This window comes from Lipotes vexillifer, unplaced genomic scaffold, assembly GCF_000442215.2.
Source record: "Lipotes vexillifer unplaced genomic scaffold, Lipotes_vexillifer_v1.1 scaffold977, whole genome shotgun sequence".
In the NCBI taxonomy this organism is placed as follows: Eukaryota; Metazoa; Chordata; class Mammalia; order Artiodactyla; family Lipotidae; genus Lipotes; species Lipotes vexillifer.
Genome location: NW_006783088.1, coordinates 3,093,324 through 3,116,219, shown reverse-complemented (window position 1 = coordinate 3,116,219; position 22,896 = coordinate 3,093,324). Strand labels below are relative to the sequence as shown.

The window sequence follows — 22,896 nt, the reverse complement described above, 5'->3', positions numbered from 1 at the left end:
TTCCTGCTCCACAGGCCTGGAAATTTCTTCCTGTTACTCCTCCACGCCCACACCTCCCATCTTCCCTGTAACAGGACGGGGACTTTTAGACCATTATCTTCCTGGAATCACACTTGAGATTTGCATTGTGCCTGGCGGTCATTATCTCAAATTTGCTTGCGCTCATTTCCTCCTTTTCTCGGCACTCTTGTCACAGCATTTCTCACACACTTCTCTTTTTGGTGCCTGATGTCTTCTACTTGCTGATGCCACTAAGCCAGGCTGCTCCAACAGGTCTTGCCATCAGCTGTTAAGCTTGCCAGGCAGATGACAATGGTACAGGGCAGAAGAAACAGAAGGTCCCCAGCATTGGTGTTCTTGCCCTTTCCTCGGAGAGCTCGTTCCCTGGTTCTCGTGTTCAACCAGATGTCCTGATACTGACTGTAATGACCACATCTCCGCTTAGGGTGTTTCCTGTTTCCTGTCTCTGAAGGGCAGAGGAGTGCCCTGCACAGCCGCAAACTCAGGGTGCCCCATGCCACAAGATGTCAGGGTCCCTCTTCCTGAGGTGGGAATATCACCTCCTGTGTCGAAATCAGAGGAATGGCTCTAGGAATAGGAATCTAGGTTTAGCTGCCCTTGATTTGCTTTAATCAGAAAAGCATGCTCAGTAATAATAATACAGCAATAATGTCATTATTATTAACATTTATTGAAGCTTTCTAGGTGCCAAGCATTTTTTAAGTGCTTTACATGAATCTTCAACGACCCTAAGAGGTAGGTTTTCTTATTATCCCAGTTTACAGATGAGAAAAACGACACTGGGAGCAAATAACTTGATGGTGGTTACACTGAGCTGGCAAAACAAGCTTTGACCCCTAAGAGTCTGGCTTCTGATTTTAGGCTTTTAACCATTGGCTCCCTGGCCTCTCATTTGAAGTTTGCTTGGAAGGAACCGGAGTCCAAAGGCTCAATGTGAGGCTGCAGCCAGTGCTGGCTGGTTGCCCCAGCCTCCCAAACCTGCCCCGGCATCTGGTCTGTCTGGGCTGCTTTGTAAGTCCTGTGGCACCAAGTATCTCGTGCCTGTCAGGAAGTCTTCTGTGATGGCTGAACTCTTCAAATGCAAATTCATCAGTGGAGACAGACCACCTGATTAGGACCAAATTTTAATTAATGGTTGATACCTGAGGGCAGTTCAACTTAACTCCTCATGGTTCTGTTTTTTTGCTTTCATTGTTCTCTCTCAACCCCATCTAACCCATCCCCTTCTCAGCTGATGTAAAGATACAGATTCCTAGGCCTCACTGTAGACCTGCCGGGTCAGCATCTCTTGGGAGTATGGCTGGGACTGCCTTGTTCATGTGCCCCCAGGGGATTCTGATGCCTGCCCAGCGCAGGCTGTGAAGAAATCATTTGTACACGTTCTGAATTTGTAGGGCTCTAAACCTACTGTGTTATTCTAACGTCAGTCTCATCTGTGCCAAAGATACTTCACGTTGAATTTCTCTGTGTCATCCCGTTGTTGGCATATGGTCCTTTTCCATCTCATTATATGTGTGGCCGGCTCAGATTCCCTAGGCTGTTCTGTCCACCTCCCCAGCCCCACTAACCCCTGCTGGGCAAAGGCCCACTGGCCAGTGCCTGCTCAGTTGCTCCGCACTTTGCTCTCCAGCCCAGCACTGCTGAGCCAGACTCTTTGCCGTGCTCCCTTCAGCCCAGGGTGACAGCCGGCTTCAAGGCCCTACCTGAATAAGCAGCTTTTCTCTCCCCTCCCGGTACAGGACTCACTACCAGAGAAGCTGGCTGTGCACGAGAAGAACGTCCGAGAATTTGATGCCTTTGTAGAAACCCTGCAGTAAAAGTTGGTGTCCTCGAGTACCAGCAGCATCCCCTTTTTGTGGTCCCAGGAGACAGAGAGCCTCCCACTCGTCAGCTGCTCCCATCCCTTGTCCCGCTTCAAGCCAGGTGGAGGGGAGGCTGGTTCCCCCATGGGGACCCAGAAGTCCCTGCTCTTGCACTCCTGGACACTCACAGCAGCAGTGAAGGCCAGTGATAGCATTTGAGAGGACTCACCCTCTGACCTCCCTCTGCAGGGCCCTCTGCTTATACCGCCCTCAGCAGCTGCTTCACAAAGGCTGTCATCCCGCTCCTCTACCGGCCCCCTGCCCCGGGTTTGCCCAGCAGCTGGCCCCTCGCCTGCCTGCCGTTGCCATCCACCATTCGACATTCCAGCTGGTGGCCCAGAGACTGGTGTGGAGGCAGAAAGAGGAAGGAGACAGTGCTAGGAGGAGGAAGGAAGGAAGCTCTCCTTCAGGGTCCTTCTCCGTTAGTTCTGGTATCTTCTTCCCCTCTCTCTCTCCTTCTCTCTGCCCCGTGCCAAAAATACAGGTAGTATGGCAGGCTTCCTGCCCAAGGTGATGAGAACCCTAAAGTCAGCCATTCCCACCCTTGAAGGCTGTGCCAGCCCATTCGAGCAGCCCTGGCGGCTGCCTGTGCTCAGCTACATAGAAACAGAAGCCTCCCTCTCTAGGATTCTGTCATTGGAGTCACAGCAAAGGTTCTTCTCTTTCCTCTCCCTTCCCCTGTCATTGCTCCTTGGTTATAGAACCCAGTAAATATTTATTACTTTCAGAGAAATCAGATATTTTGTAGAGAAAACATGTTTGAGGTTAGACGTTTTCACTTGGGGAAGGTTGGAGGGCCTCTTCCTGGGGCAGCGCCTCCTCCTGTAGAGGTTCCTTGGATTTAGGTTGCTGCCCTGAGGATTTCCCTTCCCATGTGTATAAGGTGGGATCCAAGAATAGGGCTGGCTGAGGGCAGCAGAACCTCCCAGAATTGCTGCATTTGAACTGACATCACACTCTGCCTTGGACATGTACATATTCCTGGTGAGAACTTTGACTCTCCCAGCTTCCCTAGAGAGACTGACTCTGTTCTGGCAGCCCAGGAAGTCTTGGGTGCGAAATTTGATGACTCCCCAGAGTTGTGGCACGTGTAGTGCCCGAGGGGCCCTGTGGCCCTGGGGAAGGCCAGAGAGGCCCCTCCTCCTGGGGCATTTGTTCCTGATTCTCAGGGCTGGGTTATGGGCCTTTTCCTTCTAGGCCTAGCCACCACCTTTCTTTAACCCCAGGGTCTGTATACTGCCCTGAGGTTTATTAGTTGGATTGGTTCCTTGTTGAGAAACCAAAGCTGGGCATTCAGGTGTTGTTACTTGAGTTAAGTCAAGGGCCCAGCCTCACCCACTGACCATCTGTTCCTCCCCGCCTAACTGATAGGCCCAACCCCACTCCTCTGGCCCACCTGGGGTATACACTGGCAGCAGCTGTTCTGCAGCAGAGCAGGTGGCCCTCAATTGCTTGTTAGCAAGTGCACGTGGCATTGTTTTCACCTACAAAGCTGATCTCAGGGCTGGGGTCAGCTCTGATGCTGCCTCAGTTGGGCTGAGCCCTGCCCCTGTTCACACATTCTCCTGCCTAAAAAAGTGTTTCCAGGGCTTCCCTGGTGGCGCAGTGGTTAAGAATCCGCCTGCCAATGCAGGGGACACGGGTTCGAGCCCTGGTCTGGGAACATCCCACATGCTGCAGAGCAGCTAAGCCCGTGCGCCACAACTACTGAGCCTGTGCTCAAGGGCCCGCGAGCCACAACTACTGAAGCCCGTGCACCTAGGGCCCGTGCTCTGCAACAAGAGAAGCCACCGCAATGAGAAGCCCGTGCACCGCAACGAAGAGTAGCCCCCGCTCGCTGCAACTAGAGATAGCCCACGCACAACAACGAAGACCCAACGCAGCCAAAAATAAATTAATTAATTAAATTTAAAAAAAAAAGTGTTTCCAATAGTGGCGTCCAGCTGGCCATCCTGTCACTGGGCCAGAGCACACCTGTGGCCTGCTAAACCAATCCAGGCTTACCCCCCAGGCCCCAGCACTGAGACGGGCAAAGGCCCTGGTAAGTTACTGATTGCCCCCCACTCCCCCACCTCATCCCAATATGTCAGCCGCTGCCCTCTTCCAAGGCCAAGCATGGAAAGGCCTGTTAGCCATTTGCCTCTTTGACTCCTAATTGTTGGCCTCTGCAGGCAGCAGCCTCTCTTCAGGACCCCATCAGTGAGAGGCCAGGGAGGCTGAGCCCTGACTTTGAGCTGAGCCTGGGAGGAGCAGAGCAACTGTCAAGGCTGGCCCCTGTCCCTCAGCCCTGTACAGTGAAAGGTATGAGCCCTCGACGGACCCGCACAGCACCCCCGGGACAGGGCTGGGACCAGTCGTGTCTCCAGGTGGGAGAGCCCCTCCCGCTCCTCCAGCCTACTTTATTTGGAAATATTGAGCTATACTTTAAAATGTATTCAAGGGATTTCCAATAAACTTTTTCTGTACTTTATAGCCTCCTGTCCTGCAAGCTGTCGAAAAACCTAGCCCACTTCCTCCCACTTCTGGGCAGCCCCGGGTCACCAACAGGCTCCGTGGAGGGAGGAGCGGTGCCATGTGAGGCACAGCAAGGTTTCAGAGCCATTCAGGCTGTTTCGAGTCCTGGGGCCTTGGGCTGGTCGGGATTTTTTTTTTTTTTTTTCCTGGCAGCACTGTGCAGCACGTGGGATCTTAGCTCACTGACCAGGGATCAAACCCAGGCCCCCTGCATTGGGAGCACGGAGTCTTAACCACTGGACTACCAGGGAAGTCCCAGGAAACCTCTTAGAGCCTCATTTTCCTTGGCTGTAATGTTTCCATTTCAAGGGTTGTGTGAGAGTATTCAGTGAGATAATGTGTATGAAGTAGACGTGCATGTGAGGAATGCCCATAGTAAAATCCTCAGAACTGGTAGGCTGTTATCTTCAGCTCTCTATCTTTCCTACCCAGCACAGCTCACCACTCACCCTGGGCAACAGCCTTTGGGTCAGAGGGAAAGACAACTGACAGGTCCCTGCCATGTTTCCAGCAGAGGCCAAGCAGGGGGCGGGGGACTCCCCAGACTGCTGGGATATTTGCTGATCTGGTGTGAGGGGTTGTGGCTGAGCAAACCAGACAGAAGGGAAGGGGCTGAGTGAAGTAAGCAGCAGTCCAGGTCCCATGCATGTTTAGCTGCCCTGATCTGACAAACAGCTCTTTCCTCCTATTTCGCCTGCAGTGGCGGGAGGGAGCGGAAGGTAGAGTTGGTGTCCCAGAGGAAGAGGTGGTTCTAGAGACCAGAGACTGACAAACCCAAGCAAGTGCTGTCTTGGTTGCCTCCCACGCCCTTCAGGCCAGAAGCCAGGCCCCAGGGCAGAAGAGGAGTAGTTAGAAAATTCTAAATTCAACTCAAACCTGGGGCTGAAAAAAATGGGCCCACCCACTGCTGCCGCTTTGGGCCCTGGGAGCCCTTGCTTGTTAGTGAACTGCATGTGACGCTGACCATGATACCTGACCACGCATCCAACTCCTGGGTCAGAAATGGTGGGAAGACTGTCCTTGGAGTCCTCACCTTCAGTTAGGGGTCCCCCAAAAGCAAAGTGTTCAATTGCCCCTTGTCTGATGGTATCCTACCCCTTTAAGCCATGTCACTACACTGCCCCCAGAGACCCACTGTTGCCAAGGCAGGGGTAAACTGGCTTTTGAGTCACTTGGCAGAGGCCCTGACAAGAGCCCAACCCAAGTAAACAGCTCTCCATCTCCTGCTCCCCTGTCTTGTCATTTCCTTGGGTCACTGCCCTTCTGTTCTAAATAGTCACCCAGCTTAGAGCTGAGCAGAGCCAGGGAGACAGGCTGCCAGTGCCTTCTGTTTGAGCTACCTGGACGAAGGTCACAGTTGTGCAGGCGGACTGGCTTCCTGGAGCTCAGTGCCTGTGTTTATAACCATTGTCTTGATCCTGCAGCTTTGGCCCGGCTTCCCCAGCCCAAACAAGCAATGAGGAGAAAAAAAGAACAGGCCTGACTGAGGCCATCATAGCCTCCTGATTGCAGTCAGCAGGCAAGCAGCAGACAGCTGGAACTTGACCAGTGTGCCAAGTGGAATTCTGGCCTGCCCTCCCTGTGACAAACCATTTTAGTTTTTCAATTGTAGTGAAATACATGTAACATAAATTTTACCATATTAACCTTTAAAGCAAAGCAAAACTGCTCGAAAGAGGAAAGCTGGATCTTTCATAGCCTCCACGTGACTAGGTGGCAGGTGGAAACAGCCAAGACTCTCAGTCTGAGGGGCGGGTGGGGAGGACCGGAATGGCTGGAAGATGAGGGTTCCAACCCTGGCTGCTGTACAAGGTTGGGACTATCACTTCATTCCTCTGTGAAATGACCATCATTTTGGTTCCCACTGGGCACTCATTCTGTTATGTAGTGTATACGTTACGGTCGGCCCTCGCATCTGTGGGTTCCACACCGGAGAGTTCCCCCAACCTTGGATAGAAAAATATTTAGAAAAAAAAAATTCCAGGAAGTTCCAAAAAGCAAAACTTGAATTTGCTGCATGCTGGCAACTATTTACATGGCATTTACATTGTATTAGGTATTAAAGTAATCTAGAAATGATGTAAAGAGAGGATGTGTGTAGGTTATATTGCAAATACTACACCACTTGATAGAAGGGACTTGAGCATCCTTGGATTTTGGTGTCACGGGGTCGGGTGGCTGGAACCAGTCCCCCACACATAGGGATGACTGTGTGTCTGATCTTCAGAGAAATGAAGCAACAGTCTCAGACATGGGACCAGTTACATGACAATTACCAGTTAGAGCTGGTTGTGAGTGATGGAACTAGGATTCAAACCCTGGTCTCACTCTAAAGCTTGTGCTGTGGCCCACCACAGTCTGCTCTGTTTGGGGGAGAGAGGTCCTGGTTTTAGGATATAGCACTTGGTGGCCAGTTGGAATGTATAGGTGCAAAAAGGAAGGTGACTGTTCACACTTCTAGGCCTGGAATATGGTCAGAAAGCTGGCTTCATACCGGCTCACAAGTGAGCAGGATGAGGAGGGGGTCAGACTGACTGGGGAGGGGACTTCCTGAAGCCCTATCTGCTCTTCTTCCGCAGCCACACCACACCTCCCACCCAGTTATGAGCCTCCATACCCACTTCCTTATCAGCCAGATGGGCAGTTTTCCATCTCCATTTTTATTGAAATATAAAAAGTGCAAAGGTGAAATACATGATTGGTGCCAAGGAAGTCATTGTGAATGTGAACACTTGATTCACTGTACAAGTCCCCCCACCCCCAGGTAAAGACCAGTTGGGGGTGGACAGGGGAGAGACCAAATAGATCCACGAGGCTCCCCAGTAAATGGGGCTCTGAGCAACACCTGATACAAAGGAAGGAAGGCAGAAAGCAGAATCCTGGGCCTGGCCTGGAGACACAGGGACTGACAGCAGCCACACCAGGCCTTGGGACTCCTGACATGCTAGTGTCCTGGGAAAAGAGCCCAGTGAGGTCAGGCCCAGGCCACACCCGGCTCGCAGATGGGGCAGGACTGGTCAGTGAGGACCGCCACAGTACAGGCTCTGGCCAAGGCTGCAGGAAGGTGGTTCACCAGGAAGGGACAGCTGGAAAGAGGGATATCCATCATCATCAGGGTCCAAGGGGAGGTTGCTAGAACTTACCTGGCAGGGGCCAATCTAATTAGCAAAATCTCTACCCAGCCCCTCCAGGAGTCCCAAACTGGAGGAAGGAGCCACCCCAGATCCTGAGGCACTGAGTCACCCCTGGCCAGAGCAGGGACTGGTGTGACTCCACAACAGACGTGCCTAATGATCTGTCCAAGTAGGAAGGGAGGGGAGGCAAGGCATGAGGGGTGGAGTGGGCGGGGACTGCTTGTCAGTGGTCTGACCAGACACTAGGAGGCTCTCAGGGGTGAGAGTGGGGTGTCTATTTTGAATGGATGCTGGGACTCAGCCCTGTCATCCAAGCTGCCAGTCCTGGCAGAACCAGGGGGCTAAGACACCCTGGGGGCAGTACCACTTGGGAAAGGCTGACCCAGGATGTGTGGAAGAGAAGGCAGACATAGGACTCCAGGCTGTTATTTGTTAACTATGTAAATACCAGAGGCTGAGCCACCAGAGGGAAGGACAGGAACAGGGTGCTTGCAACCAGGCCTTCACCCAGACAGGGAGAAGTCTCAGCAGGGCCAGCCCAGGCCAGCTCAGCCTTTCATTCCCCAGCAGTCGGGAAGGGGAGGACCAGCCCCAGCTACCAGCACAGCTGGCAGTGATTTTGGCATCTCCAGTTGCCAGGGGAAGAGGCAGGAGAAAGCAGGTAAGGAAGCGGTTGCTGGGGCCAGTCCTCCTGCCTGAAGAGCCAAGGCCAGCTCTGCAGAGCCTGGCAGGAGCCAGGGATCCAAAGAGGCAGTGAGAAGTATAAGGCGAAGAAAAACGTCTTGTGGTTACAGCGAGGCCTCCGGGGCCAGTGAGGTGGGCTGGACAGGAGGGGAGGAGGAGCTGTCCAGTTGACTGGCTCCAGCTTCTGTCTCCAGGGGGCTCACAGCCCCTTTCTGGGCAGGAGTCCTGGGCTCCCGTAAGGCTGAAGCCAAACGGAAGAGTCCAAACCGGGGCTATCAGAGAAGGGGGCGGGTGGGGCAGGGGCTGGGCTCAGAGCCCCTTGGAGTCAGGGCTGAAACAGCTCCCCTTGATGATCCAGGAGGAACTTGGTGAAGGTATTGATGGGATTAATGGCCTTGAGGGTGATGGCAGCATCCTTGGCCCACAGCAGGTTAGGGCCGAAGACAACAGCCAGGTTAGTGTTGGTCATCTTGTTCTGGTCACAGAGGGCAGAAATCTGTGGAAGGAATCAGGGGGCTGCAGCAGGAAGCCACAGACGCCACCTCCCAGGCCTGGCAACCATGCCCAGGAGCAGCAGCCATGGCAACTCCTCCTCCCTCTCTCCTCCAGGTAAGTGGTAGAGGCCCAGGCCGAGGTCTCACCTGCACCAGGAAGGCAGTGAGGAAACGCAGCACCAGGTAGTTCTCCTCGGGCAGCATCTGGAAGGCCTGCAGCGTGGCCTCCACTCTCTGGCTCTCATCAATGTCTATGAGGAAGGGGGGCCCAGGTCACAGGGGCCCATGGCTGGACTGGTTCGGGAAGCCCTGTCATGAGACTAGGGGGAAGACCCAACCAGACTTTCCTTGAAGGACAGGCCAAACCTGCCTGCTCTGAGTCCAGCTGCAACCCCACCCTGCAGAAGCTGGAGAAGGGGGAGAGGGGCACTCACTGAGGAAGCCCACAACGTGGGAGTAGAGGTCAAAGGTGAGCAGGGGCTCAGGAAGCTCCCGGAGGAAGGTCTTGAGAATGACTGCTGGCAGGTGCAACTCATTGTACTGGTCGAAGTCCACAGGCAGCCCTGGGGGGGGGGGGGGGGGGAGAAAAACGTGCCCTTCCTGTGCCTTTCCAGTCCTGGCAAGTTCATCCCAGAGCCCAGGAGGAGTGAGCAGCTGGACACATAGGCGAGAAAAGGAAGCCCGGCGGGGGGGGGGGGGGGGGGGGGGAGGAGCCTGGAGACCAGCAGCCAATCCAGAGGCCAAGCAGGCTCCACAGCCTGACTTCACCCTTGGCCACAAGCCTCCTCCTCCTCCCACTGGGACAGGGGGCACAGGGTCAGGCCATCTGGGGAGTAGGGCCCTCGAGCACACACCACAGTTATTCCTCGCCTCTGAATGACCCTGAACCCAGGCTCCAGAAGCCTGACCTATGAGAAAGTAGGCCTGGGACAACCAGGCAGGAGTGAGACCCATGTAATTATACCAAATGCCACAGAAAACACACACACACACACACACATACACACACGTGTGTGTGCGCGTGCACGATCTGTACTGGCCCTCTGGGCTTCGACACATCCCTGGGGCCACTCACCCATGTTGTACTTCTGTTGCACTTCCCGTACAACTTGGGTGTTGGCCGACCTCCGGAAAATCCCCTCAGTGGTGAGAGCTGGGAAACAGTGGGGCCTGGTGAGTCTCAGAGCTCTGGGGCAACATGTGGACTCTCCACCCATTCTGTGTCTTGGGGTCCCGGTCAGGGTCATGGTGGGTGCTGGCGCACGTGGGACCTTGCCCAGCCCTGCCCAGCAGCTTCCCAAGGGGAGAGGGCTCCCTGGCACTCACCGTGGGCCTGTAGGTAGGCAACAGTCTCCCGCAGCACGAGCGGAATGGGCTCCTGCCCTGGGTTCTTCTCCCGGAGGCTGTGGGCACAACGCAGTGACGGGTCTGCAGTCCTCCTGGTCCCCAGGTGCCAGCCCCGCCCACCTTTCGCATACTCACTGCTGCAAGGAGACCCCGAACTGCTGGTTGGGCAGAGGGGGCCGTGGTGGCATGGGCTTGGGGGCTGTCGCAGGGCTCTTCTGGGTGGATTTGAGGAAGTCATCATACCTGGGGAAGCAGCGGGGAGAGGTCAGGGCCCCTACCTGGCTCTGCAGTCACTATGGCAACTCTTGTTTGTCAGGCACTTACTGTGCTGTCTTACATGGATTACCTCATTCAGTCCTCCCACCAACCCAGCTTTACACAGAATTGAAGACTTTAAAGAGATTCAGTTACAGAGCTTTTCAGTGACAGATATGGGATCTGGACTTGCTCTCTCTGACCCCATGTGCTGCCCCTTACTCATCACATCTGCTTCCTCTGTGTATCCTGGTGCTGTCAAGGCTGCTTCTCCCCTTGGCCGGCACATCCTACCCCCACAAACATGATATATGTGGACAGTGTGCTCGGTGGGCACACACAGCTCCCAGCCCGGTCTCACTTGAGCACTTGGCGAGGGATCCCCAGTTGCTCCAGCTTCACATGCTCGCTCAGCTCACTCAGGTAATTCACATAGAAGATCTTCTGCCCAAACTTGAAGCTGCCGATGGAAGAAAGGGTATTGGGTCCAGGGTAGGCCCACTTCAGCAGGCCTCCGCTTTCTCCTCAGCAGCCCACCCAGATCAGACTGATGCCTAGCCCCAAAGTGCTCGGTCCCCAGGATGCTTGGCTTCCTCAGGTATCTGCTTCGCAGTTCAAGGGGAAGCACAAGAGACGAGTGCCCCGCCCTGGGCCCACTCACCTAATGATGGGCTTGAAGAGGATGAGCAGGGTCTTGATGAACATGGTGGGGTGCACGATGTACAGAGCCTTGATATTCTTCTTGTACCTGCAGAGGCAGAACGGGGAACTCAGGAGTGGGCATGGTAGGAGAGGCACAGAGCTAAGCTCTTAATGTACAGTTACTGAATTGATGACTCATAGTAAGCCTTCGAGGTAAGTACCATTGTTGCCCTATTTTACAGATTAGGAAACGGGCTCAGAGAGGTTAAGTAAGATGAAAGGTCACAGAGCGAGTAAGAAGAGAAACTGGGATTTAAGCCCAGGCCATTCCAACTTGAGACTCTTTGTGTTTAGTTTACCCAGGTAGGGGGGAACCCGCCTCCCCTGGCATGGAATACGTTCCTGCCCAAGCAGAGGGCAGCCCAGAACCCGGCAGAGCTGCTGGCCCCCGGGCCCTGGAGCTCCTCCGAGGCCCTAACCCACTTGCGGTCAAACTCCCGGTAGGCGTCCCGGAGCCAGCTGAGGGAGGGCTTGTTGTCGCTGGTCAGGCCATGGTGCAGGTAGAGCAGCGTGTAGTCGCTCTCCACATACTGGTCCAGGGTGTGCTTCAGGTATCTGTAAGAGATGAGCCCCACTCAGGCCTGCCCTGTATGCAAGTGGGGCCCCATTAAGACAGAACCAGTGCCCCAGGAATCCCCTCCTCCTGCCTCCGCCAGCCCCTCTCCTGCCCTGTCTGTTCTGGCTGCATAATCAGTCACCATGTTGGGGTGGAGGAGGAACGAGGTAGTGGCTGGGCTGCATGGAGGAATAATAACAACAGCAGCTCTCAGGTTTGAGCACTGACTAGGGGTCAGGAGACCAGGACTCTAACTGGAGCCATCTCACATACCTGCAGTAAAAATGGGAATAACATTTCACTCACAGGATTGCCCTGAGTCAAAAGTAATGATGACAGTCACCATTTACCAGTATTAAGCTCTTAGTGTCTACCAAGCACTTTGTATGCAATATCTCGTGCCTTCCTCATTATAATGGAGGCCAATACTATCCCCTTCTTACAAGCGAGGGCAGTGAGGCTCAGAGAGGTCAAGTGCTTCTCTGAGGTCACACAGCTTGTGGTGGAGACTGGAGGTGAACTAACTCCAAGTTTCACCTTGTTGATCATGGGACAGCTCTGCCTTTTACACTCCCAGCGCTGTCTGTAGAACACTGTGCCCACAAAAGGGGATCAGGGTGGTCAGAGGGTCCCCTCCCCAGCTCCAGTCACTGGACGTTCTGTGGACCAAAGACCCACACCTCAAGTTCCCTATGCTCACAACACAATACCTACCATCCAACACAAACACACATACGGGTGTTGGGCCCACCTGAGGTAGAGAAATATGAATTGAGTGAACATGAATTCCAGAAAGGGAGAGGAGCCCAGTGGAAAACCCTCTTTCTGGTTGGCCAACAGCTCCCAGGCCCCAGCAGGAACACCACTCCAGGCTGGGAGGCTGGGCATGCAGGAATGCTAAGGGCTTCCAAGGGGAGGAGGGAAAGGAGGGAAGGAGCCTTTTTATTTTTTTTAATGATTTGGAAAGCTTACAGTTATTAATTAGAAATCTGACAGCTTTTGTTTAAATTTATTTAATTAGTTAATTTATTTTTGGCTGCGTTGGGTCTTCATTTTTGTGCGCTGGCTTTCTCTAGTTGCGGTGAGTGGAGGCTACTCTTCGTTGCGGTGTGCGGGCTTCTCATTGCGGTGGCTTTTCTTATTGCGGAGCACGGGCTCTAGGTGCGCAGGCTTCAGTAGTTGTGGCTCACGGGCTCAGTAGTTGTGGCTCATGGGCTTCAGCAGTTGTGGCACGTGGGCTCAGTAGTTGTGGCTCGCGGGCTCTAGAGTGCAGGCTCAGTAGTTGTGGCGCACAGGCTTAGTTGCTCCACGGCATGTGGGATCTTCCTGGACCAGGGCTCCAACCCGTGCCCCCTGCACTGGCAGGCGGATTCTTAACCACTGAGCCACCAGGGAAGCCCAGGAAGGAGCCTTGGGAAGTGCCCAAGGATGTGACTAAGTGCCCAGACACAACCTGACCTATCCCAGAGAGGCTAACCTAAACATTGGTCCATGGGTGCCAGCACTCACGGACATGTGAGGTGTCTTATGCTGGCTTTATTATCTTGATTCCCATCATTATCACTATACAGTAATTTACCCCTTACACACATTGAGCACTTTGCAGTTTGAAAAGAGCTGTCACATAAAAGGATGGCATTTTGCAACTATAAAATAGCAAAAGTTAGGGACTTCCCTGGTGGTCCAGCAGTTAAGACTGCGCTTCCACTGCAGGGGGCATGGGTTCGATCCCCGGTTGGGGAACTAAAATCCCACATGCCACACAAAAAATAAATAAAAATAAATAAATAAATAAAATAGCAAAAGTTGTAGTGAAAATACACTCATCCTTTGATGAATGTTATGACCTTTTGGAGGTCAATAAAGTGATGTTTATCAGAAGCTATAAAATGTTCATACTCTGACCTGATAAAAATATGTCCAGGAATTTATCCCAAGGAACTAATCAGAGATGAACAGAAATGTTTTTGTAAAAGGCTGTTCATTATAGCCTGTTTTATAATGGGGGGAAAAAATGAGCAGCAAAGTAAGTGTCCAAGAACAGAATATTGGTTAAATAAATCACAGGAGATCTATAAATAGAATACCTCACGGGATGTTTCTGCAGACAGAACCAATCTGTGAAGTTGGATGTGAGAACAGTGGTTACCCTTTGGGGTACTGCCTGGAAGAGCAAAGGGAAGTTTGTAGGTGTGGATGACATGGGTGTATTTCGTTTTTGAAAATTCATCAAGTAGTATACATAATGTGTTCACTTTTCTGGATACACATATGTCAAAATTTTTTGAAAGGATATCCTTGAAGAATGTTTAATGCTCAGAAGATAAAAACATTATGTAAGATACAAAACTGACTATAGAGTTCTGTATATGTTATAGAAAAAAATGGGAAGTGAATACACTAAAATGTTAACAGTGGTTTTCTCTCTGGGTGGTGGGTTTATGGGCGACTTTGTTTATTGCTGTCTGTGTTTTTTCTTAATAGCTATCTACATTTTTCTACATTCTTGAAATCTGTGATACTTTACAAATGAATACAATGACATTTCACAGGGCTCAGGAGAGACCTGACCCCAAGCTAGTAAGAGGCAGAGTTGAAGTTTAACTGGTCTTCTGCATCCAAGCTTCAGGCACTTTCTATTTCAACCCCCCAGATCTGGCTGGACAGCTGGGAAAAGCCAAGTCTGAGTGAAAACAAGATGACAGGACTGATGCCTGATGAAAGCGCCTCCCTGCCCGGGCAGGTGATGGCGGGGAAATCCCGCTGGGAAGGAGTGGAGGATGGACAGGATGGGTGACAGAGGGCTTCCCGAAGGCAGATGAAGCCCCAGAGTGGGGGCAGCCTCGCTCAGCACACTCTCTCCTGAAAGCTGGGGGCTTTCCCATCCACCTCCTCTGACCTCCTCCCACTCAGCCCGTAATCTGGCCAGGAGTCTGTCACCTGCCTTGTCAGATGCTGTGACAATAAACCCAGAAAGGAGGACAGGTGACTCAGCCACCCTCAGGCTGGGCTTCTTGGCCTGTTCCTGGCTGGGCCACGTGATGGGTCTGGAGAAGGCTCTGCCTGCCTGCACGGTGAGGAGCAGTGGGAGGAGGGCTCAGGAGACCAGAGAGAAAGCCTTCACACAAAGCTGGAGAGACTCGGGCCTGGCCCTGGCTCACAGGACTGCAGAGGTTCTGCAGTCAGGCCCTCACCTTCTGTTGCTGCAGCCCCGGACTGTCCCCAACCCCACACCAGCCCCTCCACACACACAACCATTCAGGATCCCAAAGAGCTGGTAAGGGGTGGGGCAGACATTTGCAATTGCAGGGAGTGCTTTAAAGTGTCAGGAAAGGAGTGCAAGATGGAAACTGTACACACACTGAGGAGCCTCAGGAGGAAGTCAGTTATGGCTCTGCCTCCAGGGATCCCGCACCTGCTGTGGGCCCAGCACTGGCCTAGTGGTGGCTCAACGATGAACACTTATCAGAACACAGTCTGTCAAACTCCTGCTTTCAATCAGCCTTCGGACTTGCATCAGGAGATTTCTAGACCAAACAGAGCTATTACCTGTATTTAGCTATTAGAACCTGGATAGGTACAGAAGTTGTTGGCACCAGATTTGGCACAAAATAACACTAATTATTCATGTAAATGATGAACAACTGCAACTGCCTCAGAAGCGCACCATATCGTTATCATAATCAGTCCTCACATTTGGATGGTATTTTACTTTTCAAAGCATTTTCAAATGCAGTATCTCACTCCTATGAGGAACAAGGGCTGTATTATTATTCCCCAAGAAGAGTGAAGAGAAAGAGGCTTAAAGAGATGAACACACTTTCCAAGGTCACACAGATGGTTTCCAGGACTAGAAACCAGATCTGACACCTATCCCAGTGCTCCCAATATCCCTCAGCAGAAGAGGGGAGGCCTCAAGGGAGGTGGCTTGGTACCCCCGGGGCAGGAAGGGACAGTAAGGAAAATGGCTCCAGGCCATAGTGGGGATCTGAGCATGGGTTCCATCACTTCCCCATGGGTACTCACCCCAGGAGCTTGCTATGGTCCAGCTGGTGGCTCGGGGGCATTCGGCAGGCACTAAACACAATGATCTTCCGCCCATACTTGTCATCTCCTAGGTGTGGAGAAAGGTGGAGCACAGTGGGTGAACAATAAGCCAAGAGAAGTCAGGTGAGGATCTGAAAGGGGCCAGGCCTGGAGACTGTACCATTTAGCGTTGGGGCCAGAGTGGCCCATGCGGACAGACCTCTGGGCAGGTGCCTGCACTCAAGGGTGTGTCACTGAAGAAAGAGGGACAGGTGGTTTCAGGGCTACAGAGCTGGGGCACAAAAATATAACATGACTTCTTAAAAAGTCATGCCTGGTGGAAACAACCCAAATGTCCATCAATGAAGATGAAGAAAATGTGGTGTATCCATGCAATGGACTATTGGCTATAAAAAGGAATGGAGTACTGATACACACTACATTGTGAATGAACCTTGAAAACATGACGCTAAGTGAAAGAAGCTGGACATAAAAGGCTACATATTGTTTGGTTCCATTTATATGAGCTATATAGGTAATCTGTAACAATAGAAAGCAAATTAGTGGTTATAGGTGCTGGGAGGAAGGGAGAATAGGGATTGATGCTTATGGTTATGGGGGTTAGTATGGGTGAAACTATGGATGAAATGGATGAAATGATGGAACTAGATAGAGGTGGTGGTTGTTCAACATTGTGAATGTACTAAATACCACCAAAGTATACACTTTAAAATGGTTAATTTTTTTTTTTTTTTTTTGTCTGCGTTGGGTCTTTGTTGCTGTGCACGGGCTTTCTCTGGTTGCGGTGAGCGGGGGCTACTCTTCGTTGCAGTGCACGGGCTTCTCATTGTGGTGGCTTCTCTTGTTGCGGAGCATGGGCTCTAGGCATGCAGGCTTCAGTAGTTGCAGCACGTGGGCTCAGTAGTTGTGGCGCACGGGCTTAGTTGCTCCATGGCATGTGGGATCTTCCCGGGCCAGGGCTTGAACCCATGTCCCCTGCATTGGCAGGCGGATTCTTAACCACTGCGCCACCAGGGAAGCCCCTAAAATGGTTAATTTTATGTTATATAAATTTCACCATAACTAAGAAAACAAAAAGTCACACCCACCAAATCAACTGTTATCTTGCCATACATCATCTTAAAACTCCACACCTATTCCAGAAGCATCTGCTCTGAGCAGCCTGTATTTGAAAAACTTCTTGAAGCTACCTTCTCAGAAAGTCTGAGGCCAATGAGGAAATCAGTCTGATTACTTAATAGTCATGTCTTGTTTTTGACTACTAACAACACTTTCTGATTTTACTGCCAGAATTATTTGCCACAGCTGACTGACCTCTGGACATTTCTAAAAATCATTCCTTTCTCATTAAGGATATTCTAAAAAACATGGAGTAGAGAGGAGTTTGTAACACTTTGGGAAGGTGCTCATTTGAGTGTAACCACTGAGGGATGTCTGTCCAAAACTAGTCACTATTTCATGGTCTGACCATCTGGCTTTGTCATGAAGCTGGGGAGCTCCTGAGACATATGCCACAGCCTCTCAAGATGAGATGCTCTTCCAGGGTCAGTATGAACCAGGGACTCTAAGCACAGCTCGATGGGGACAAGGCCTGGTCCTCACTCCCCCATGTCCCAGGGCCCTTCCCTTTATCTTTACCCTCACACCTCTCCAGAGTCATTCTTGCCTAATCCCCACTGCTTCAGAGGCAAATAAAAAGACCACGTACACAGGCCACACAGTCTGTCCTCCTTCTACCTCTGAGGATTCAGGGATTCCCCAACAACTTGCTGAGTGTCTTCTCCATGTTAAATAAACCATGATCTTGATGATCCTTCTTGGTCAGTGAGTGACTTAACCCAGGACTCAGTGCTTTTCCAAAGTGGTTGCCAAGGCTCTGACCCTTTTCTCAAGGGGCCAGGACTCATTGGAGGGGCTGAGGAAGGCTTCTGGAATGTGGGCAGCGTGGCCCCAGTCCCTGCTGGTGGCCCAGCCTGGTGCTCTGGCCTGAGCTATTGCCTCACTCCCAGCAGTCTCCCACTGTGTCCAGCCTCTGGATCAACCCCTCCAGTGATCCCATCTCCACCCAGTACACTGCCTAGTCTCTGCTGGCCCTAGCCAAAGGTCCTAGCCAGGACCCTCCAAGAATCTCCTGGGTCAGGGTCTGAGGCCTGGCCCACCAAGCCCAGAGAGAGGCTCCGTTCTCCTTTCTAAACTGCCCCAGCTTCTAGCCTTGGAGAATTAGAAACATCTACCTGCCCTTGGCTCTCCTGCCTTGACTCCTTTCTTCCTGAACCCCAACCCAAGCTGTATAAAAGCCCCTTAGAAAGGCTCACAGGACTTTGAGGCTTGGCCCCGCCAACCCCCTCTGCAGGTTCACACCATGCACACCTTCGGCCCAGTCCGCAGCAGGTGGCTTTAGCCTCTGTCTCTCATGCCAGACAGACTTCCTCTAGGCAATTCTGCTCCCCTCCTCTAGGCTAACTCCTTTGAATCCTTAAGACTCATCCCAGGCATAATCTCCCAGAAGCCTGTTTCCCCTCCTCCTCCCCACAGGCAGGTTAGCTGTCCCTTTTCATAGCTCCCAGCATGAACCATCACCCGTCTCTGTCACAACACTGACTCTCCTGTATAACTATTTATGTGTCTGTCTCCTCTAGTGGCTGTGAGCAGCTCAAAGACAGGGACTGTCTTGTCCATCTTTAAATGTCCAGATGGTCCAGAGCCCAGCAATGTGGCAGGTATTCAATAAACGCTGGTAGCCTGTCACAGGTCAGCATTACACGGTATGCATGGTTCTATTTCTGAGTTTGCTCACAATGTTATCTGGGATATGAGACTGCTTTGGACAGTTTCCCAAAGCCTGGGGCAGAACTTCTCCAGACTTAACAAGCAGAGAGCCCTCTACAGGTATGTCTGAGGAGGAGACGGTGCAGCTCCGTCCAGCAGCCGGTCTATTTTGAAAGACCAGGTGTCATCTGTTCCCCTCCACACCCTGGACCAGATCCTGAGACGCTGGGTTCCCTCCAGGCCGGTTGGGGGTGGCTCTGCGGCCTGCTCTGATTCACTTCCCATAGGCTTTGACAGAAGAAAGAGCAGCCTGGCAGTGGGCAGGGATGAAGGGTTAGACTGCTCAGCCCACCCTCGTGGACAATCTGGAGCTTCAGAAACCCCTGGGCCTTCTATTATGAGCCTGTGGGGCGGGGGGACATCATCTGTCTACTCCCCTCTAAGCAGAGGAAATGCCCAGGGTATAGCGGAAAATGCTGGGAGGAGCATGGAGGATTGTAAAAGATTCTCTTCATGACTTCCCTCCAACAGTAAGGCAGCCCTCATTGGCCGGCAGATTTGAGGGCTTAGGCAGAGCAGAAAGTCTGAGCTCACAAGGCTCTGGTATTTAAAGAGCTGGTAACTGGTTAAGCAGGCAACTGAGGTGAGAGGCCAGAGGCCTGTAGTTCCACCGCTCAGCTGCCCCAGCAACTTGTAAATGGGAAATTGGGTTCTCAACCAGGTTTCCATCAATGGGCATCCACCAATGTCATGATGTTATATAAAAAATATTACAAGCACATGCACGTGTTTTCTGGGGAAGAGGTCCACACCTTTCATATTTTCAAGGAGGACTCCTGACCAGTTTCAAGAACCGCTTCCCTGGACTGTATGCTCCTTGAAGGAGAGAATGTGCATTTTTCCTCAATGAATCCTCAATGCTGGGGACTTCCCTGCTGGTCCAGTGGTTAAGAATCCACCTTCCGATGCAGGGGATGCGGGTTCGATCCCTGGTCGGGGAACTAAGAGCCCACATGCCACTGGGCAACTAAGCCCACGCACCACAACTACTGAGCTCACACACCTCAGCTAGAGAGCCTGCATGCCACAAACTACACAGCCCATGTGCTCTGGAGCCCATGCGCCACAACTAGAGAGAAGCCCACACGCCTCAATGAAAGATCCCGCGTGCTTCAACTAAGACCTGACGCAGGCATAAATAAATATTAAAAAAAAAAATCCTCAGTGCTGAGTACTGGACTTGTTCCCAAAGTAGGTGTTTTATAAATGCATGCCAAGTAAAGTCAGGATGGGGATGGGGGACAAAGGAGGGGGTTCAGAGAGGGACTGGATGGCAAGACTCCCAGACCAGCAAAGAACGAGACATGGGCAACCCCAGGGCTTAGCCTGTCCTCTCCTCCCTGGAGTGGAGTCCCACTGCCCAAGTCCTTGAGTGGCTCGGGCATTTGCCAGCAGGCAGGGTAACGGCTCCTACAAGAAGCATGTGTAAAAAGGCCTGGGAGTCCCCTCCTCATCTCAGAAGATTCAAACAGATTTACCCTGGAAACTGAAGGGAAAGAAGGAGCTGGCAGCACTGGTGGCTCCAGAGCACTGAGGGAGAGGGCTCAAAAAGGAGGCACAGCATTTGTGGAAAGCACCAGGAAAAGACCAGCCGCCAGAGAATGAAACCTCTGCATTCCCAAGATACGGATCAGGAACTTCCCAGGGGAACCTGGGTATTAATCAGCAACAGAGCAGCTTCTCCAGCAGGCGTTCTGGGACCCGCCAGACCAGCACACTCCTGCGACCTGAGAGCAGGCCAACCAAGGAGATGGGAGGTGGGGGGCTGGGGCACATTAGTTAAAATGTGAAATTGTCAGGAATAGTGCAAGCCAGCTGACATCATCGTTGGTGGCTAGAAATCTGCTACTTGTAGTTAGAAATTGCACGTTACAAATAATAGCCTTTTCTTTTTTTTCTTTCTGGAGGGCTAACTATTAAACCTTTACCAGCACACCACTGGAAAGAACCCACGTGGACCAGTCAGGTTTGACCGTGGAGCATGAGAGCTACTGCCAGCAAGGGAGAAGAGGCTACAGAGGAGTTGGGGACATAACGCACCCTCCCTTCCAACGTGGGCTCTCTGGTTTCCAAGGCCAGGAAACTGGCCTCCCAGGAAGTCACCATAGCCTCATCAAACAACTCTTGCTCTGGCAGCGCCAATCCAAACTCTTCTCAGCAGTCAGAGAGGCACACACATGGGGGACACCCCACCAGAGGGGCCCTGAGCCAGCACTAGGGCCCGGCCATTGCTTACAGCCAGCCCCATGACCCCCATGGACAAGGCCCCCCCTCCCCTGGAGCTCCTTTCCCTTTGGGCTCTGGATATGTGGGCTCCCCACACAGTCCCCACCCTGTCAAACCTCCCATAAATCCCCTGCTATTTCTAGCTCCCAAGTACCGCCAGCTCCCAGCTCCCAGCTCCCTGGAGTGGGGCTGCAATTAAGCTGGATCCACCTGGCCTCCACCAAGAGCCCTTCTTGATCCACAGCCCAGAGAGGCCAAGCACAGAGAGCCAGGAACACACCTACCTGGCTGGGCCCCCTCAGGCTCATCGCACCCTGGAGAGACAGAAACATATTGCAGCTCTGCTTGCAGGGGTCACCTGGTGGGGATGGGGGCAGTCTTCCCTGCTCTGCCTTGTGACTTGGCCACATAGCCAGGAGGATGTCAGCAGAGAGACTCCTTCACATCAGACATCCCCATGCCCCAGTCAGGTCCATCTCTAGGAGTGAGGAAAGTTCTGAGCCTTCAAGTGACTCTCCTGTACTCAAGGCAGGACCAGGCCAAAAAAGAACTCTCAGCCTTGCTTCTGTAGGGGTGACAGAGGCCATAGCCAAGTCCTCCAATCCAGACCAGGGCAGGCATCAGGAACACAGATGCCAAGAAAACACCTTGACATTAGGAACAACCCTTTCAACTGCCCCATCCCTCCCTGAGCCCAGCATTCAGGAGAGACAGAGCTCCCTGCTGCTTCCCTATGGCCCGATGCCTCCAGGGCCCCCTCAGCCAGCACCACTCAGGGCTCCAGGGGCCACAAGCTACCTGGCTCCCCTTGCCCACCCCAATGCCTCAGGGCAGGGCCATGCTGCCATCCTTGCTTACAGCTGAAGAAAAGACAAAGGATCCTACAATTCCAATTTCTTCTTCTAGCACTAGGACCCTATAGGCAGAAACCAGGTCATCAACATCTCTGCTACCTCCCTTGCTCTTGGAGGCTTCTGGGTCCTGCATTATGAACAGGAGGGCGGGAGCTCACTGAGGCCAAGACCCAAGGGGGGCTCTGCGCTCATTCGTAGCAGGGTAGCACATCTGCGGGGAACCTGATGCTCCAGGAGTCATGTGGATCCTAACTTCTGGAAGAAGCCTCTGCCATTCCAGACTTCCTTGGAGGTAGGGTTTCCCCGGAGGGATTGGCACCTCCCTGCTACCCAATAACTGATGGGGAAGAAAAGCTGACCTGAGGGCAAAGGGAAGGGAGATGAATGAACACTTATTGAGGGCCAACTACGTTCTGGCTGTGGGCTAGGTCCTGATATACGTTCACCATTGGCATCCTCTCAGCAACCCTGTGAGGAAGAAATGAGCTCAGACTGCAGAGCTGGAAATCAAACCCAGGGCTTTCACAGTGCCTCCCACATGCCATCTGCCAGTGGAGATGATGAGGTCACAGGTCAGGATGTGGTTGCAGGTGAACAGACCAAGTGGCCATCACAATCAAGTCTGTATTTTTAATGAATGACACATGGAGCCTCAATAGCCCCAGGGTCAGGGGTCAGACCGGCCCCTCCCCTGCAGCCCCTTCCCCTAAGGCAGGAGGGCCTGGCTTCCTTAAGCCAGGGATGCAGACTGTGAGGGAAAAGGTGCAAGGCTGGGTGTGCTCACCTGCCACCTCCACAATCTGGTGCCGGGCAATGTCATAGTAAGGGTCATCCCACTTCAGGTGTGTGACAGGTTCTGGGGAGCTGCTTTTGGAGTCATCTGAGGAACACAGCAAAGTCAGGGGATCATCTGGGGGTCTGGCACAATTTTCTCCCTGAGATTCGTGCTCTTTGGCCCTCCCCCCAGTAAGGCTTGTGCTCCCAGCCCCACCCTGGGGCTGGTCTGTTTGCCCGCATCCTGTCCTCCTGGGGTCTTCCTTCCACAGGAAGGGGGTCTCCCCTTCTAAGGCGCTTATGGCTGCTGAGATCCAGCTGTACCCACCTGACTTGGGAAAGTCGGGCATTTCGTCTGAGGGCCAGTTCTTCTCATCAACGGAGGCTAGCTTCAGCTGGTTCAGAGCCTGGCTGGTGTCATCCAAAGTCAGGTCGTCCTGCAGCTCTGAGAGTGGGTCCATGGCCAAGCCTCTGCCCCACAGCTTCACGCTGCAGAACCTGAAGAGAACCCTGGGGGACAGGATGGAGTTGGCAGGTCAGTGACACACTCTTTTCACCCATAACTTCTACAGCAAGCCCTCCTGCTCCCACTCTTTC

At 52.6% G+C, this 22,896-nt stretch overlaps 2 protein-coding genes across 5 annotated transcripts in view; one reads left to right on the top strand and one right to left on the bottom strand.

Annotated features, from left to right (window-relative positions):
• ATG13 (autophagy related 13) overlaps positions 1-2,062 on the top strand; it is a 46,218-nt gene extending 44,156 nt beyond the window's left edge. For all 4 annotated transcript variants that reach the window (XM_007455774.1, XM_007455772.1, XM_007455771.1 and 1 more), the window contains one exon: positions 1,761-2,062. In XM_007455774.1, the coding sequence (XP_007455836.1) occupies positions 1,761-1,838 (78 nt within the window). In that variant the 3' untranslated portion in view covers positions 1,839-2,062. The remainder of the gene's footprint in view (positions 1-1,760) is intronic.
• Positions 2,063-8,512: 6,450 nt separating this feature from the next.
• The window catches only part of ARHGAP1 (Rho GTPase activating protein 1), a 19,613-nt gene continuing 5,229 nt past the window's right edge, over positions 8,513-22,896 (bottom strand). Inside the window, 13 exon segments of the mRNA XM_007455770.1 lie at positions 8,513-8,549; positions 8,551-8,711; positions 8,857-8,960; positions 9,144-9,272; positions 9,785-9,862; positions 10,036-10,112; positions 10,192-10,299; positions 10,673-10,771; positions 10,973-11,059; positions 11,437-11,568; positions 15,596-15,683; positions 22,310-22,405; positions 22,628-22,809. Coding sequence (XP_007455832.1) covers positions 8,525-8,549; positions 8,551-8,711; positions 8,857-8,960; positions 9,144-9,272; positions 9,785-9,862; positions 10,036-10,112; positions 10,192-10,299; positions 10,673-10,771; positions 10,973-11,059; positions 11,437-11,568; positions 15,596-15,683; positions 22,310-22,405; positions 22,628-22,760 — 1,317 coding nt within the window. The 5' untranslated portion in view covers positions 22,761-22,809 and the 3' untranslated portion in view covers positions 8,513-8,524.